This window comes from Lonchura striata, chromosome 2 (genome assembly GCF_050655825.1).
Source record: "Lonchura striata isolate lonStrDom1 chromosome 2, ASM5065582v1, whole genome shotgun sequence".
In the NCBI taxonomy this organism is placed as follows: Eukaryota; Metazoa; Chordata; class Aves; order Passeriformes; family Estrildidae; genus Lonchura; species Lonchura striata.
The window spans coordinates 72,025,845-72,044,838 of NC_140704.1; the positions used below are offsets into that span (position 1 = coordinate 72,025,845).

General features: G+C 39.3%; 1 protein-coding gene across 7 annotated transcripts in view; it reads left to right on the top strand.

Moving 5' to 3' along the window:
* The first annotated feature begins 382 nt into the window (after positions 1-382).
* The window catches only part of ATP9B (ATPase phospholipid transporting 9B), a 156,222-nt gene continuing 137,610 nt past the window's right edge, over positions 383-18,994 (top strand). For 4 of the 7 annotated variants that reach the window (XM_085571540.1, XM_021553372.3, XM_021553373.3 and 1 more), the window contains exons 1-2: positions 383-502; positions 16,216-16,389. Coding sequence is in view for 5 of the 7 variants with exons in the window: in XM_021553372.3 (XP_021409047.1) it covers positions 408-502; positions 16,216-16,389 (269 nt within the window). In the remaining 2 variants the exon portion in view is untranslated. Of the gene's footprint in view, positions 503-1,162; positions 1,236-14,898; positions 15,024-16,215; positions 16,390-18,994 lie in introns of those variants that run through there. The other 3 variants (XM_085571539.1, XM_085571538.1, XM_085571541.1) reach the window with 3 other exon arrangements.

Sequence of the window (18,994 nt, forward strand, 5' to 3'; positions counted from 1 at the left end):
GTCATTTGGTCCAACATCCCTGTCCAAGCAGGGTCACCCTAGAGCCCAGGGCACAGCACTGCGTCCAGACGGCGCTTGAGCAGCTCCATCAAGAGAGACTCCACAGCCTTTCTGAGCAATCGCACGGGAAAGAAGCTCTTCCTCATGTTCAGGTGGAACTTCCTATGCACCAGCTCCTGCCCCTCGCCTCTGTCCTGCAGCTGGGCAGCCCGGCGCGGATCCCGGAGCGCGGCCGGAGCCGCTCCGCGCTCTCTGAGGGGACCGCGCTCCACCGACCGCGCCGCCCACGCGCCGCCCGCCCCGTGTTTACCCCGAGACCCCGCCCCTCCCCTGACGTCACCGGCGTGGCCGTTACGTCAGGAGGGCGCGGGCGGCGCCCGGCTGGGCGGCGGGGGGGCGCCCCCAAGATGGCGGACCAGATCCCGCTGCGCCCGGTGCCGCGCAGCGCCCAGCGCAGGGCGGCCTATTACAGCAGCGCGGCCGCGGCGCAGCGGCACAGCAGGTACGGGCAGGGCCGGCGCGGCGGCCGCTGCCCCCCTCCTTCCCCTCTTCTTCCCCTGCCCCCAGCTGCGGGCGGAGCGGCGTGCGCCCCTCGCCCAGCTCCGCTGCCCTGCGGGGCTCCGGGACCGCCCGCCCGCCCCGCGGGACGGGGCGGCGGCCCCGCCGTGGGTGGCGAAGGAGGGTGTCGGCAGTCGTCGGCTCTCGCAGGCCTCCGCGGCGGAGCCGCCTCTCCCGGGCCGCTGTTCCCGTGTCCCGGCGGTGGGGCTGTGGCCGGGACGGGCTGCCGCGGCGGCGGGAAGATGCTCAGGGCGCCCTGGCCCGGCCGCTCCCCGCGCCCGCGGCTGCGGCCTTCGCTCGCCCGGCCCCGCCGCCCGCAACTCCGCGCAACTCGGGCCCCTTGCCAGGAGTTTACTTAGGAACGGGATGGCCGTGGCGGGGGGCTTGTTCGGGCGTCCTTAGTAAATATGTTGCGAGCTAGTTGTTGGGTGCTAGCACGGTCACCATTCCTGAGTGTGGGAATTAAAATAGTTTCAAATTTCCTCAGAGATACACTATTGGGCTTAAGCAATTTGGGGAAGACTGTTTAAAGATCGGCCGTCAAATTGTTTCCAGGCAGTAATTGAACCTTGCTTTGCTTCCCATTACTCTGAATAATTTCTAGGTATACTGTTGTTGTGAGCATGGAAAAGCGCTGCTCCATAATTTTGGTATCTCCATTGGATAGCACACTTACAGTGGGTTATGTGGTTATACTTACTAGTTACAGGTTTCTTCCTCTTTTGGTTCTTGTAGAGCATTATCTGTGGTAGAGGGACTGGAGGGAGCAGTTGTAGGATCTGAAGTAAATGGACTTACTAAGAATAGAATAGTTGGTGCTTTTTTCCTAGTTCAAATACAGTGATAAATCTGTTTCATAATGAATAAAATGTGATAAATCTGCTTCACAATGAATAAAATGTATTTACTTCTTTGTCTGGATGGGATAACTAATAAAAAAGATAGTTTAAAGCTGTGCAAAATAGGTTAGGCTTACATTATGTTGACTTAATTCTTAAACTAGATGAAGGGTTTTTTTATGAACATTCACAGGTTTGTAGGACAGTCTGCCATAGTATTAGCCTTCTCCATCTCACTAATACTTGAACGTCTGACAATTTGTTGTAGGTTTGTCCTCTGTCTTGAGGTAGGGCAGTGTCATCATCATTAATCCTATTCCTTAGAGAATTGAATCAGAGAATATTGTCACTGGCATTTGCTTTTCAGTAGGTTTTGTGCTTGGGAATAAAGAGGAGGATGTGGTAGGCAAAAATTTAGTCCAGACTATGAAAGGTACTGGGAGTTCTGTAGTAGGTTAACCAGGAGTGTTCTGGTGATGCTGTAGATGGGATGGCTTGAGTCAGATGGTTACATAGGTTAATTGAAGGTGTGTGTGCAGGTGGCATCGTGGTTCTTTAGACAAACTGTTTAATTGTGGCTTTATATGCAGATTTGGCAAGCTGTAGGAACTAGCAAGGAACTACCAAGTCATTGATTCTTGCCCTCTGTCTTTGATCAACATTGCCCTCCAAAGATAGTGGATTACATTCCTTCCAATTTAGATGACATTTTTCAGAGTTATGATCTTTCCTAATCTGTGTATTTAACATACTGATCCTTCATAAAGTGATTATCTATGTTTTTAGTTACTTTTGTGCAGCTTCTTGTAGGTATATAAAAGCTTTTAAAATTGACAGGCTCATTTATTGCATTTCTTAATTTCTGATCACTTGATTAATAAATTGCTTATCTGAGCTCTTAGAATCAGAATACTTACACCATCCTCTCCACTCACTTTATTTGTTTTATTTTTCTTAATGTGAATTGAGTAGGTTGGTCATTCTCCTTCAAGAATACCTTAACCTTGGATTTGTGAGAGCACCTTGGGAAGGTGTCCTATGGACCTACAATAAAAACATGGGAATGCTTGTGTGGAGTCTACCACAACTGTCTTATGTAGAGTCAAAGGGGAAATACTGCAGAGCAAATAGTTGAATTGTAATTGATCTACAGCTTCTGTGTCTTTATGAATGATTCATCCTGCTTTTCTAATCTTCAGCACAGACTCTGAAGAAGCCTTGCATTCCTGTGGAAAATGCAGCAAAGGTCCTGATGTCAGATACTTATGAGAGTGTTGAAGTGAAGTCACTGAGGTCTCTGATATGCAGATACCTATCAAGTGCATGTATGCTTGAGGATTTTGCCTAAAAAGGTGTGATACATATCTCTGAAGATGTCTAGAAACAAACACCTATTAAAACATACTGGAGTTGGTATGTCAGGTTTAATCCAGTGCTGTTGTTTCTGGACCTTTCAAGACTTTTTGACTTGCTGTGATCTATTTTTTCAGTGAAGAATTTACAGTCTTTTGAAAGTCTTATGCACACATCCTTAACTTTAGTGTGGTAGTGTTTTTAACTCCAGTTAATTGTCCTGCTGCTGTGCAACATCAGTTAATACAACACATCAGTTGCTAACCTTTATTGGCCTCACAGCTAATTTGTAGGATGACTTCTTTTGCTTGGGCTAAGCAGTCTGTAGGAGTCTTTGTCAGTGTTGCTGTAGCTCACTTTGCAGTGAGTACAAAGATTTTCATAATCAGTGTTTGTCTGTAGTGCACATTGTGCTTTTGAGATTTATTTAGATTGATAGTGCATATTTTAAAGCTGGAATATGTTTTCCCACACACACCTAAAGAAACTTTGATAGTATGCACACTTCTGTATAAAATTTTAGCCAGCTAAGAATAATGAAATGTCCTGAGATGTACTTTATATACAAAAAACATTACAAGATTAATGTATTTTATATATTCATACTGTATGTGTTAAGGCCTATTAAAAATACATATTAAATATTACCTATGGTTCAATGAACACATGCATCCTATTCTGCCTTTATTTCTGATATTTAAGCACAACTTACTACTTTTGCAGTAAAAATTCAGTTTTTATATTTTCTCTCATCTTTCCCTACCTCAGATGGACTGAGCACTGTTCATGTGTTGCTGTTAACAATCAGGGAAATCTATCTTGGAGGAAAAAGTTGTTCACCTTATAATGAATTTGAAAACTCCTTGCTATAGTTTAGTATATTTAACTTGCATAGTTATAAAAATGCTTGGGGGGAAAAAGCTGATTGGTTCAGCATTTGTTTCAGTACGTCCTCCTTCAGTTTGATGGTTTTTATCTACAGGAAAATAATTGCTGCTTTTTGTTTACATGGAGAGGAAGAAAGAGGACCAGAGGACATTCAGGTTCACCTTAAATGTGCAGTGAGGATTATTCTCATCTGTTTGACTTACATTTGTCGTCATCAACCACAGAGTAATCAACTGCTGACCAAAGGAGGAAGTTGTCTGTTCTGTCATGTGCGGTTAGTTGCAGGAAAACAAGAAGCCTGGTGGAATTTTGAAGCTGATAAGGAACTAAACAGTAGTCAACTATCATTTATCCATAAACAAAATACCTGTTTTTTTCAGGTGTTCATATGCTTGCTGCTGTCAGCAGCATGGTTCTATTTGGCTTAATAGGGCTGAGGTTAGTGGTGTTGGGACTCTTGAGCTGGTACCAGAAAATCACATCTTTCCAGTTCTCCCTTATGTGACATAAATTCACTTGCACTCCAGATATTCATAAAGGTGTCGTGTAAGATACCCAGTCACTGGAAGGAAATACCTTGCATGCTTGTTCATGGCGTGGGCCAGAGTAGTGTATGTATGAATGGCACAACTGGATATATTAAGTGGTTGTTGTAGGCCAAGTTGTGGAGCAGATCAACTGCTGTTGCTTGTATCTGCAGTTTGCCACTGATGGAGCAACTCTGTTTTGAGGCAACTGACTATACTGTTATTTTGGAATTCTTTTATGTCATTAGTGAATAAAAAAATTGCGTAAAAAGGAAAAATAAACCAAATAATAGGATAACGTGTCTTTTGTACAGGTAAATGTAGCGTACTTGTTGCTTAACAATTTGTGAACTGTAGCTTATTTAATGTGAGGTATTTATAATAGAAAAAAATGAAATCTGTTCCAGACAAAAGGGAATGGAAGTCTGCAGAGCTGGAAGTTCAATAAAAATTCACATGGTTCCCCGATACTTAAAAATCTCAAACATCTTTTTGTAGTACATGGAAAATAATATTATTTAATGTCGTAATACTGTTCTAATGCTTTTTATTTGAATGAAAGCTGTTCCCAGCAATCTTGTAGTCCTTATGGTTATGATTTCTCAGAGTGTTTGGCTAGGTTCCACATTGAACCACCAAAAAAGAGATAAAAATGTCAATAGATAAAGGCATATACTGTATTTCTGTGGGATTTTTAATTTCTGACATAATCTGATGTTAAAATACCTTTATTTTCCTGCTGCCTTTCAGTTGTTTGTTAGAATGTGTCCTAAACGACATTGTCTAAAGGAGAATGTGATTTTCACAGTGTAGATGTTATTCTTTGTATTCCAGTGGTTTTTGATATTTCATGTGTAATAATTAAGACTAATGTCTCCAAATAAAGAAAGATATTATTTGGTGAGACCATGTAACAATCAACGCTTTTAGGACCTAACATCTCTTGTAGAATGCTGTTCACAAAAGTTCATGACTTCTGTTGTTATAACTGTGGGTCTGGAAGGCCTTGCAAAATGTCCATAATTGTTCAAAACCCCCAAATATTGGTACATATCAATGGAGTTTATACACTGAATAGGCTATAGGCTATATGCTGTGATATTTGGTATGTTGTACAGTACCCTTCCCTGGGTATTTCTGAACACTTAGAACAAAAGTTCTTACGGTATCTGGGCAGAGTTATACTGGTTTCAGTTTCATCTTCTCCCCAACACACCTCTTAATTGAATGGCTCTACATGTTTCATCCTGAAAAAGAACCTGAAAATGATGCATGAGTCTGAATGACTGACAATATTGGCATTAATTTGAATTTTAATATAGTTTCTGTGATAAAAATTTCCAAAGATGGAACTGAATTAACTTTTGAACATCTGTGTTTTAAGACTGCTTTTGCAAAGTGACAGTAACTTCTTCCAACATCTGTTGTTTGACCAGAAGCAATAACTTGTTAAATCCAGGAACATAAACTATAAATGTCTATGGTTTTGCTTTTTTTTTTTTTTTTTTTTTTTTTGAGGAATAGCATTGTTAATGCTATTCATTCTGCTACTCTGGACATGTTCACAAAAACTCCTGGAAGTTAAACAGCTGTGGGAGTGTGTGGGAGTTGGTACTGCTTATTAATTCTCCATATTGGCACACCTGCACTTCCTTGTGAACAGAACTCCTAACATCATCCTGGTTCCTGTGGTGCTTCCTTTAAATCAGAGCTCCTGTCTTGTGTTGTTTTTCCTCTGTAACAAGCAAACAGGAATGGCAGCAAAATGGGTGCACCATTACAGATGAGTATTCTGTCTCTGTAGGACAGAAGTCTTTGCTGGAGGTAGCAACTCAAAGTGAAATATATCAGTAGTTACTGTGATGCCAATAGCTGCGAATGTTACAAGTTCCTTTGATACTTGCTAGAAATGTCATGAACTCTGAACAACTAAATATGCTGTTCCTGGGAACTGTTTCAGTCTACAGGTGCTGATATGTAGATGTTGTAGTGTATTGGGAATGAGAACACATTAAATTACACAGCTGTATGTTTTGCTAATGTATATCTATTCATTACGATACACCTCTGTTTTTTGTTTCAGCATAAGGAGGAAAGGATCAAATGTCCTTAGGAGAGTTGTCTATACTTTTATGCCATTCTTGTGAAGTGGATCAATTATGTATGTCCTTTGTTCTTTTCCAGGAGAACTCTCACCCCTCCCTTTTTTATAGACTTCACCTGAAATTCAAAGTGTTTGTCTCTTTTTCATTAAAAAAAAATTAAACATCGATGTCACTGTCTTGCAGGACATACTGTCTGTCCTTTGTTTATTAGTCTTTCCTGGATTGTGATTTTGGACAGAGATTCATCCCTGTTATTTGGAACTATGTCACCCAGTGACTTTTAGGCTTAGTCTTAGATCCCATCTCTGAATTCTGATTCTTCCAACAAGGTTGTTTGTGTGGCAGCTTGGTACTTGGGATGCTGTATTTGTGTAATAGTGGTTGAGCTGGATCTGTTTTAAAGACCGCAAGTTATGGAGAACCTAGTTTTCTAGATTTTAGAAAAAGGAGTAATTCATGTATTCCCACTCCTGGACCTTTTGTTTTGGTTTTGGGTTTTTTTTTTTTTTTTTTTGGTTGGTCTTCTTTTTTCTTCTTTTTTTTTTTTTTTTTTCTTTTCTCTTTGCTAAAGTCTTTATTTATGGGACTGACACCCAATTTAGGATAGGTGCAGATTCTGAGACTTCTGCCTGGGACAAAGGTCCAAGGAGTTTGATGTATAAGTCTTGAAAAATAGTCTTTCCATATCTGAATAATTTCAGACCTTTTATACAATGTGTGTTGTCCTTGTTAGTTTCTGGGACTTTTACTTTTCATAGCAAAGTTGAATGATTTAATGATGCAGATAACCATATGACCTGTATATAAAGTTGTTCACATTAGCAACTGTAAAATAATTTTACAAACAATGAGACTTTGATTGGCACCATACCTGAGAAGCAGTTTGTTGTATTTTATCTGCAGACACAAATTTAAATGACATACAAACTTTAGGTGATTTTAGTAAAAAAGTGATTTTTAATTGCAGTTCTTTAATTTGGCATTATGTAGAACTGTGCATTTGGAAGAAGTTGTCTTTTCTGTTCACTAGTAATGATCCTTCATACCAAGATAAGTTTACAGAAAGTCATAATTTTTAGCATGGTTATTCATACAGTAACTCTCCTGAAGTGTTTTAATCTTTGGGCAAAAAAAAAGTTTGAGAACTTTAAATTACTATTGCAGGTGTTACTACTGTTTGCATAAGCACAAGTGACTGCATGTTTTAGATATTATTTTTGCATGCCTTACTGGTTTGTACCTGTAGTATCTAAATACAGTGATTTGTGTTGCTTGAGCATGCATTTGGATTGCTAAGAAGAGGGAGAGAAAACAATTGATTGGGCTACAATGTCAACAACAATAGCCAGTGACAGTGATAAAATGGCCCCATTGTTCTGATCAATGACATACCCGACTAATTAAAAAAGGGTTCTGCTGAATGTAGGTGATGTTTCCTAAGGTCCTACTGTGTACTTAGGTATTTCTGGTATTTATTTGTTAAATACAGAGACTCGTTCATCTTGTCATGGGTTGAAAAAGATTTTGTGTTAAGGTATGCATAGCGCTTTGTAAGTTGAGCAAGGGGTAATAAGGATGGGTGCCTTTTATCATGGAGGCTCCGTTGCATATCTTCTCAATTTGCTTCTTCTGTATATTGTACTAGTAAGAAAATGTGATGTAGGAGAAAGAGAAGGCAAATAGCGTTCAGCATATTTGGTTTTTGTATGGTGGAACCTGTAGTTTTAGTATCTGTTTTAAGCAATTTTTTAAAAGATACTGATGAAAGAGAGCTGCTGTGGTAATAAGTTTCTATTATGCTTGTAGACCTTTATCTCAGCAGAGGTAGGGATTTTTCCCTTAGTTCTGCAAGGCTGAAGATACCAGCTTTTTGTTTGTTTTGTTTGGTTTTTTGTTTGGTTTTGGGGTGGGATGTTCAACTCTACAAATATCCTTAAACGCTGTTAGTATTAACTCTAGTTACTCCATAAAAATTTGTAATAGCATTATTTTGTATGAGTGTCTGATTTTTTTTTTTAGGTCAGGACCTGTGTCCAGAGACTTCCCAAGTAACACTAATTAGGGTGTTATACTTGCATGAGAGGCACAGCTGAAGCTGAATAGGGACATGAAGCAGCAAGTTCTAATAAATTTTAAAAACTTCTGAAATACTTTTTCTGTGTTTTTTGGGAAGAGGTTGAAGGAAATTATTTCAAGTTCAATGCATTTAGCTTAGAAGATTTTTCCATTTTCAACTTCTGTTGTAATCTAGAAACAGCATGATTGCTATGTAGTTTAGCAGAATTTACTGCTGCGTGAAGCATAGAGGGTTTGAAATTAGAGGAGAAAATGTAATTTTTAATTCTTAGAAATGCATGGTAATATTTGAGGAACATCAGTATTTGCAACTCTATTTTTCTTGTGTAATTTTCTAGCAAAGCAATTTGTTTTATGGATACACTGGTTATTTGTTTAGGAGGAAGGGTTACATGAAATTACATTGTATGGTTATAAACATGGTTATTGATGAATGTGCCTTGCTTAATAAAATCTATGCAGCTGCAGTTTCTTGAGGTTTTTTCTTCATAGAAGACACGATCAGGACAGTTTTGTCAGTGATACAGGCAGTCTACAGCAGTTGCTGATTTGGTGTTTCTTTAAGAAACAATCTTCACTCATTGTATGGATATGCCTATCACTTACTTAATTGGCAGTTCAGTGGCAGACTCCTCCTTTATCCTCAGACTTGGAAGGTGTTCACATAGATTGATGTCTTGGTTTAGGGGACAAAAACCTCAAAAAATCCTCAAAAAGGCACCAGAAACATGTGAAGGCCTTCACCCTGAGAGACATTATGAATTCAAGAAAAACTGACTGCTTTATCCCAATAAGAGTAAGTGTGACTAAAATGCTATCAATATAGTTTTTTTTTTTTTTTCTTCACATTCTTGAGCCCACTTTGGGCGCCAGAAATTGTTCTGGTTTAGGGTGAATTTAGGAGAAAACCTCCAAAGGGGTTTCCTCTAGAAAGCCAATTCAAGTGGCCCCTCCCCTAACTGGTTTGGGAAAAGATTTCCTTGGAGAAAAGTGGAAAAAACCTCTTTATTTAACAGGCAAAGCACAAAAAATGAACAATATTAAACAATAAAACCTCTTACCACTCCAATAGAGAAGACAAACTCAGAAAAGTCCCCTCCATGGGCTGCAGCTCGGCTCACCCAGTCTCTTATCAGTCCCTCTGGCGCTGGAAATGCCACGGCCCAGACCCGACCCGGTGGGCCACAGCTGCGAGCTGCCAGTGCAGGTTTAAACAGGTCCAAGAAAAAGAAAAACACAGTCCAGGGAACTTCTCTGCCTTGCTAGCTAAAAACTAACTAAAAGCAAAGGAGAGCTCTGTCCTGCTGTCTGTCCATCCATCCCCAGACAACACAGTCCAGGAGCAGGAATGTGGAGGAGTGAATGCAGTTTCTGATAACAAACTCTGCTCTTCTTCCCCTCTCTTTGCTCTCAGAGCCAATCTTAAAGGTGCAAAACTTATTTCTGGGCTAAACAGACAATTGGGGATACAGGCATCATAAAATCACCCCAGGACAATTGGAGGTAGAGGATAGGGTATGAGTGAGACAGACTGTGCATCTTACTCTGTATGGCTGCCCCAGCCACTCAGCCAAATGGCCAGCTCTCAGCAGGGTAGGATATGGTCACAGCATTGGGAGGCAGTATCTCAACTAATCTTTCTCAGCTTTTTTACTTAAGACTTTCCATGGCAGCCTCTCTTCCATGCTGCTCTGCATCCCACAGCCGTCTCCTGGATCAAATTCATGCATAGACTCATGACCATGCATTCCTTTTTCTTCCCTCACTAGTTTGAGAAATACTGCTTTAACACATCAGCTATGTTTTCCTTCTTGTGAATGATGGCCTATAGCAAAAGCGATAGGTGATGAGGAACAAATATTTATGCAGGATCTGACACAGTGCTTATATTCCTACCTGGGTCTTTTAATCAAGCAGATAAAAAAACCCTCTTCATAAATGCTGCTTTGACATTTGTAGAGTGCATAAAATCAGAAAAGCATGCAGTCACAATTGCCCTCTGTCCTGCACCTTTCTGCTGCACCCTTGAATATTGCTCTTTTAGAGTAATGGAAAGCTGGCAGAAAACACAGAAGTTATTATGGACCTGAATAGTTAGCCAAGTTAGATTTAAATAACTTATCATGGCTTCCATTACCTGTTATGGTACCTATGAAATTCTGCATCCTCATGTCAAAGTGGAATGACATAGGTACATGTGACTTGAGGCATCATTTTCACAGCAGATATTTAAATCAAAATTTCACTTAGAAGTATTTATTGTATGTGACTTTCTTTCAGTTAAATATGTTAAATGAGATTCCTAATAGTAGTCAGATTTTGTGAAAAGTTGTTTAATATTAATGTTCCTTTTTTCTTAGGAAACCATATTTTGTCAAGATAGTTTTCTTCATACCTGATTTAGTAGCAGTCATGCTGAGAGTTTTGATGTCTCCACTCTGGCTTCTTTATTCACATTGCTTTCAGTGCTTCCCTATTTTAATACAGGTTTCTGGGATTATACTTAATTGATTTGTCACTCAAGGAAAATCAGCACTTCAAGCAATTAAGTGCAGCAAAGTACTAGGTAACAAAGACACAAAGATTTTTGTGCTCATCCTAGTTATGAAAAATCCATTATCCATTATCTTACTGTTTTTAAATACTGAAGTACAATTTTCCAACACAATAGCAAAATTGCTTTTGAAACAGAATAAATTGCTTGCCAGTTCAGAGGCTGTATTTTCAAGTCAGGCTTACCAAACACGATGGTTCTTATGCTCATTATCTTCACTACTTGGTGAAGCTCCATATTTGAAAGTGCAAACATAGATACTAATTGTGGGGAAAAAACCCTTGTCTTTAATATAATGGTAAACAAATCTTAAAGAAATTATGATTAGAAGATCAATGTATTCTGCAAATATTACCACATTTACAAAATTAATTTTAACATTAAGTGTATCTGTGAAAGTTTCTGTCAAATCTCTCCCATGATTCTCTTGTATTAATGTGTTTCTTCAAGAAAGATTTTAAGATATTTACTGTGTTACTGTTGTTTATAAGAGATACTATTTTTCAAATCAGACTTGTTAACTTTGTATGGAAGTAAAAGGGATGTGTTACTTTGTGATATCTTGTACCCTCAATTACAGCTGTCAGATTTATGATCTCCCTGGGTGGTGTTAAAATGCACCATTAACTAGATGTCCAAAAGCAAAACACAATGCAACATATAAAGTTCTCTATTAAAACCATGATAATGTAATTTGCAAAATTAATTAGAAGATATTATAAAAGCATTGTACAGGAGTATGCTTAAACACAGGCCTGTCTTATTGGAAGTCTAAGAATAAAGAAATATCTTGAGTTTTTACTACGCAGTGGTTTTATTACCTAGTGTTGATCTAGTCTGGGAAAAATCAATGTAATTTGGTATAATATGGATGTTAACCTGTAATAACTGCTGTGCTTTGTGAAAATAATTTTTTGTATAATGTTTTTTCTTAATGTCCGTTAATAATAAGAGAAAATATATTTCTAGATTGTCATATTAAACTAAACATCAGATACAGATTTTTGCAAACAACATTGTGAAGATCAAGTTTTCTCATGTTTGTTTTAAATTTTTTTTTTTAATGGATACTCTTAGTAATAACATGGAAATTCCATGCCATATTCTCACATAACTTTCTGGGAACTCCTCACTTTTAATGTTAGCACAGTTAATTTTAGTTTGAAACTTTGGTTGTGTTTCCTGCAGTGTGGCAGTGCTTTTACGCCATTTGAAATATTGATGAAGATTTCTTGTCACAAGGCCTAATGTACTTAAGGTTCCAATACTCAGTTGACTTGCAGCGGGGTATGTTTGTTTATTATTACTCCTAGTTATGCAATATTTTCTAATCTGGTCTGAACACATCCTTTAATGGTGTTCTATGCTAAGTAATTCCAAAGCAGTGCAGAAATCAGGGCATCACCTGCCAAAGAAAAGAGGGAGAGTCTATCTCAAGATTTTTTAAACAATAGTGGATATAGGGCTTTTTGTTCCCCTTCCTTATTAGAGTTTACTTCTTAACTGTGTTGATACCATTCCTTATATAGCCAGTGTAAAGTATGTGGTCTATCTTTTCGGTAGAAATCTAATATTCAGTCTCTTCCCTCCCTCCCTCCCTCCCTCCCTTCCTCCCTTTCTTGGTATCCAAAAAAGTTAATAACTGCTTTAATATATATATTCTTGTATACAATAAGACTCAACATAGAAAATCTAGGGGGAAGCGAAATCGTTTCAGGTTTTTGTATTAAACATATAGTGAGTTGAAAAAATGCTTTCCATACTTACCCTTTATGTTTGTAATATTGTTTTTTTTTTTTATATACTGTATTTGACTGAATACTGTTCAGGGTGCTGCTCTCTGTCAGCAGAACTCCCTCTGCTCAAGGAAGGCAAGCTACAGCTGTCTGCTCAGGATCGTGTCCAGACAGGTTTAAAATGTTTCAAAGGATGGAGATGCCACAATCTCCCTGGACAGCTCATGCCTGTGCTCAGTCATCCTCTTGTTAAAAGTGTTTCCTGATGTTGAGATGGCACCTTCTGTGTTTCAGTTTGAGCCCATTGCCTCTAGCTCTGTGACTGGGCACCACTGAAGACAGCCTGGCTCATTCATCTTTACAACCTGCCTTCAAGTACATAGACATTCATAAGATCCTGCTTATGCCTTGTCTTCTCCAAGCTGAGCAGTCCCATCTCTCTCATTCTTTCTGTGTAGGAAAGATGCTTCATCATCATCATGGCCCTTCACTGGTACCTTCATGCTATTCAGCATGGCCATGTCTCTCTTGCACTGGACACACTGCTCCAACTGTGGCCTTCCCAGTGCTGAGCTGAGGGGAAGAATCTCCTTCCTTGATGTGCTGGCAGCACTTCGCCTGATGCAGCCCATGATACTGGTACCTGTCTTTGCAGTGAGGGCACAGTGCTGCTATCCACCAGAATCCCCAAATTCTTTGCTGCCAGGCTCCTTCCCTGGAGTAGCCCCCAGCATGTAGTGGTGAGTGAGGTTGTTCAGGTGAAGAACTTAGTAATTCTTCTTGCTGAGCTTCCTGAGGTTCCCATCTGTTGCAGAGGATAGAGCCTACTCTTCCCTCACCCATCAACCTGTTTCTCCAGCTACTCAAATTTGCACTGGATAGTGGCATATTCATCTGGCCTGTCATAATTCTTTCCAGTTTTGTGTCACCTGCAAACTTACTGACGGTGCATTTTGCCTCATCTTCCACATCATCATTGAAGATGTCAAACAAGACTGAGCCAGTATGGATCTCTGACCTACTGTACTGGCCTCCAATTAGACTTTGTGCCACTGACCAACCTCTGGACTTGGCCATTACGACAGGATTCAATCCATCTTGCTATTTGCTCATCCAGCTACTTCAGCGACAGATTGCCTATGAGAATTTTATAGGAGGCAGTGTCTAACACTTTGCTGAAGTCCAAGCAGACACTATCCACTGGTCTTCCTTCATCTACCAGGTCAGTTATTCAATCTTACAAGTTTATCAGGTTGGTCAAGTAGGACTTCCTTTTGATGAAGCCATGCTGACTACTTCTCATAATTTTCTTGTCCTTTAGTGGAAAAGATTTCTAAAAATGAGTTACTCTATCACCTTCCCAGGGATTGTGGTGAAACTGGAAGCTCAGGTTCCCTGGGTCCTCCTTCTTGCCCTTCTTGAAAAGGAGGAGTGGCATTTGCTTTCCTCCAATCTTTAGTCACCTTCTCCAATTGCCATAATTGATCCAAGATTATTGAAAATGACCTTGCAATGACAGGTCTGACAGGTTCCTCAGCACTTGTAGGTGCATCCCATCAGGGCCCAATGGCTTTTTTAATATTTTTACATGCAAATATATATAATAGAATACTACTAATATATAATAAATGTTTTATTACATATTATATTTTATTATGTATGTAATATGCACTATATACAAGAAAAAAAATATATATTCATATTCAGTTTGCTTAAGCGTTCCCTCATCTATTGTCCTTGCTTTAGGCTTTTTTCCTGTTCTCTGAGACCTGGCTGAATCCATTCTGAATTCCAGGGTTGTGAGCTGCTTGCTACCTTCCCCCCTGCTCTCAGAGTCTTGAACTTCACCATCTTATGGTCACTGCAGTCAAGGCTATGTTGACCTTCCCATCCCCAGTGAGCCCCTCTTTGCTTGGTGAGTATGAGGTCAGCAGAGCATCTTGTCTCATGGGCCTCCTCCAGAGTAATTAGAGGAGGAAGTTGTCGAAGTGCTGCAGGACCCTCCAGGATTGTCTGTGTCCTTTTGTGTTGTTCCTCCAGCAGATACCAGGGTGGTAGAGATTTGCCATGAAGACCAGGGCTTGAGAATGTGGAGCTGCTCTTCTCTGTCTCTAAAAGGCCTCACCTGCATCCATTTCCTCTTCAGGTGGTCTCTCCTCATCCATCCCTAGGCAGAGCACCATGCACTCCAGCTGCTCACTCATATAAAGGGAATGAATTTCCAGTTTTGTTAATTACTATTTTTATATGGTTTGGGATTAGGTTGCTGTGGAGAAAATGAGACAGTCCCGGGATTCACCTTCTAAGAGATGGCTTTAAATACAGCTTCGTAAAAAACTTACTAATTCTGGGTAACAGTGCATCTTCTTTCAATCATCTTCCCAAAGGTATGAAAGTATGAAAGGATTAAGTTAGTCAATTTACATGCACTTAGAGGAATTTTCTTACTGAATATTCCAGTGTTTTGTCTTCACTTAAAAAGCATTCCACATGTGTAAACTTAGAGTGGATAATAGTTTATTGGGAGGAAAGGACCATTGTTAGCCTAATGTTGTTTCCATGGGTCTGATGCCTTGTTTTAGCTGACATATGTTCCAGATTCTGTACTGCATTAGAATATAAAGTCTGTGCTTCATATAAAGTGTTGGCAAGTTCTCTTCACAGTTTAGTTAGACAAACCATCCTTTTCCAGCCCCAGAACCAAGGACACCATTGGAATTCCAGGCATAAAAAGTGTAAACAACGAGAGCATGGGAGGATGGGATTTCATAACCTGAAGCTGTAACTGGGCAATTAACCACAATATGTAAATGGACCAAAACTTATAAAAGTGTGAAAACGTGTGACCCGCTGTCAGTGTTGGGTATAGCCTTGGCCAGGCTCTTGTGCTGCCCAAGGTGTATCCTTTGAAGGCCTTTTTAATAAATACCTACTTTATTTCTTTAACAATGTCTAGTCTGTGTTCTAAATAGCCTCTCAAGCCATCAGGTCCCACAGGCAAGTCTTCTTGACTCACTGAATGTTTTTGTGTAGAATTATAAGAGTAATTATAATGTTTTCATAACTAAAACTAAGATACTGATGTGTGGTGTAGAAAGTGAGGCTCAAAGGTCTGCATACACAAGAAAATACATCAGGAAAGCAAGTAGAAAAAACACAGTGGAAATATAAAATCTGTACTTCCATGAAAAGTTAGTCACTTGTGTCTGCTATAAGTTTTTCAAAGTAACTTCTATCTAACAAAATTTTACAAATAATCCTTTGAAAAGTAGGAAGTTGCAACTTTGTATGCACAGATTATGTAAAAGCTAAGAATTTCCCTGGAATTATTTATACTACGATTGACAATGATTGCTAGCTTTTTGCTGTATTGCACCGTTTTAACTAAAATCAGAATATATTGTTAATATGTTAACAAAAAAGCACAAGATGCTTAGATGAAAATATCTCCCTAATAAAATTCCATTTGGCAAAAATTAAGTTGTTAGTTTAGGAGATGCCCAGTAATAAAAAGTGATGTATTGGCTATTTATTTTTATTGTTTTTATTTATTGTAGTGCTTTTATCTCATTTTGCCAGGTACCAAGCGGAAGATGAGTCCTCTCATTTGGATGAAATGCCACTAATGATGTCAGAAGAAGGCTTTGAAAATGATGAGAGTGATTACCATACTTTACCAAGAGCCAGAATTTCTCAGAGAAGAAGAGGCTTAGAATGGTTTATCTGTGGCGGCTGGAAGTTCCTTTGCACTAGGTTTGTCACACACTAGTACTTTTAATTAAGTTTTTTAAAAATTAACTAAATAGTAACTGTGTACTGTGTGATGTGTGCAGAGTAAAGAACACAGAATAATTTGCTTGTAGTGAATATTTTGATTTATTTGATTGCATTTTTGTTACTAGGACATTGCCAACTGTTCAAAACCATTCTGAAGAGCAGAGGTTGTTGTGCTTCAGTCTTGCTGACTTTCAAGAGAGATCATGAGCTAAACTTGTATTAATCTGAGGTCCATATTTTAGCATGTAATCCTGGCTGTCACTTCACTTAAAATTACATTAGGGTAAAGGGGTAAATTTTTTAACTTTTGCAGATATTAGTGTGTTAAGTTTACAATATATATAAATTTATTGACATTGCTGTAAGGAAAAAGCAAATTCATCAACTAATTATTAGTCAACCCTTCAACTTTAAAGCTTAAAATATAAATTTAACTGGTGTGCTTGGAGTGAATTACAACTAGAATTGGCTCTTGTGATTTGGTTCTTAAAAACTTTCTGTGCCAAACTCTGCTCTATGCAAATACCTGGGAATAGTAATTTTCTAATGAATTTTTAGCAAAACTTCTAAGTAGTGAAACTGCTATTAGGATTATTAAGGATCTTCCTTTTTCTGTAATTTGGAGCAGTAAAATCTGAGAATCAGTAAAGCAAAGTGAGGGAAGCATTTTCAGTGGGTTTAAATGACGAATACTTTATTTGGCAGATGTTTTAGATCTGATTTAGATAGAAGTCTTCACAGCTGGCTTTCATGGTGTATTAAGAGACCTGTTGTTTTACCTAAGCAAAGCTGTGTTTGTACACCTTCAGTTTTTTGAAATAATTGTTAAGAAGCTTTAAAAAGCATTATCTGTGTTGATTCCTGTTTTATATAATGATTTAACAAAAACTCATGGTTTATTAACTTTATTATAGGGGTTAAGTATTTGGAGGGTAGCAGGAAGAGAGGTAGAAAAGTTTACAGAAGTAGTGTTTGTATATGTAAATAGATTTTGGAAGCAGTGTTTCTGGTACAGACCTGCATTTTAGTTGTTAAAAAACATTTATATTATATAAGTATTTAAAGAAGTTGTTAATCCTTTGGACATGTCTTAAAATTTAGATACCTTTCAAGCAATATACTTTCATGTGAGTTCAGTTCTGTAAGTACTAGTGATTATTAGTTACTGTGGTTATATTTCTGTAAGTTTGATTAAGACAGGTGGATCAGTAAAGACTACACCCTGACATGAAATTTACAGAATTTGTATAGAGACAGACAATTGCAAGGTTAGTTTTTGTTGGAATTAATTAAAAATTGTAAGATAATGTCACAAGAAATGCTCTGCTACGTCTCCCCCTCAAATCCACTGGGATAGAACCCCTGTGGAGCCCAGCCAGCTGGGCAGTGGGGCGAGGCGGGCAGAGGGAAGGAACTTCTCCTTGGATCCCGGGGGGCTTGGAGAAGCTCCCACGTGAGTCCAAAGACGAGCTGGTCCCACAAGCAAAGGAAAGAGGCGCTCTCCCTCAGGATAAGTTCCAAAGTTTAATGAGGGCCTGGAGAGATCCCAGACCACATCTGACTTTGAAGCACCTCCAGAGCAAGGGAGAGAAGTCCCTGCCCAGAGCAGCCAGATATAGGGGGGCGGGAAACCCGAGCAGGCAATGGGGGAAGGACATGGGAGTGGCTCTCTGGGGGCAAGGCCTCAGAGTGACCAGAGGAGGGGGTCGGGGAGGAGTCCCAGCCAGGGTCCAGTTACCTGGTGACCCTGGGAGAAGGATCTGGACAAAGGGAAAGGGTCACCAGGTGATGGACACATCACCTGGGAGGAAACAGGGATGGGTTGGGGTTTGATGGACATACAGGTACTGATGGGAAAGCTGGGATGAACCAAACAGGTACAAAGAGGGGATATGGAGGGATAAGCCATTATGAGGGGATATACAGTGCAAACACAACTCTACAATGGTCATTAGTGCTGAGGACTGCAAAGAAGAAGTGCTGAAGATGGCTGCTTGCTTTTTAAAATTGAGAGGTACATCTCAACTTTCAAGCCTAGAAACTTTCAAATGTGTTCTTTAAATTACTTCAGTCATATTTATGATGGATTTTTGAGAAGGAAAAGAGAAAGGAAATTGCACTATGGATTATTTTAGTGTTTTTTTTTTTTTTCCCTATGCTCTATACAGACTTTACTGCTAATATAGGTGTGTGAAAAGTCTTCACTATGAAAGAGGCTTTAGGGGAGTATGACTTCTGCTTTGTTGATTTCCTCATCTGAATTTGGACACAGTAAAGAGTCCATTTGGTCTTGCATTTATACCTGTAGGCATTTTAATCGCATTAATGTTCTCTAAAATAGATCATCATAGCAGATAATTTTTATTTGTCATGGAAAAATAATGAAAAACTGAACATTAGATTCTAGCAGAAGCTTGACATTTCAGTTGGTTGTTAGGAGACAGAGGATACTCCCATAGAAAAGCTGCAGATGCCTGCTTTGATTAAGTAGGGAAAAAGATGTGGAGGGGAAGTGAATGCCATGGTATCTTATCTACTGGGCCAGTTAGGCTGGATAGAAGCCTCCTGTTGTGTGAGAATT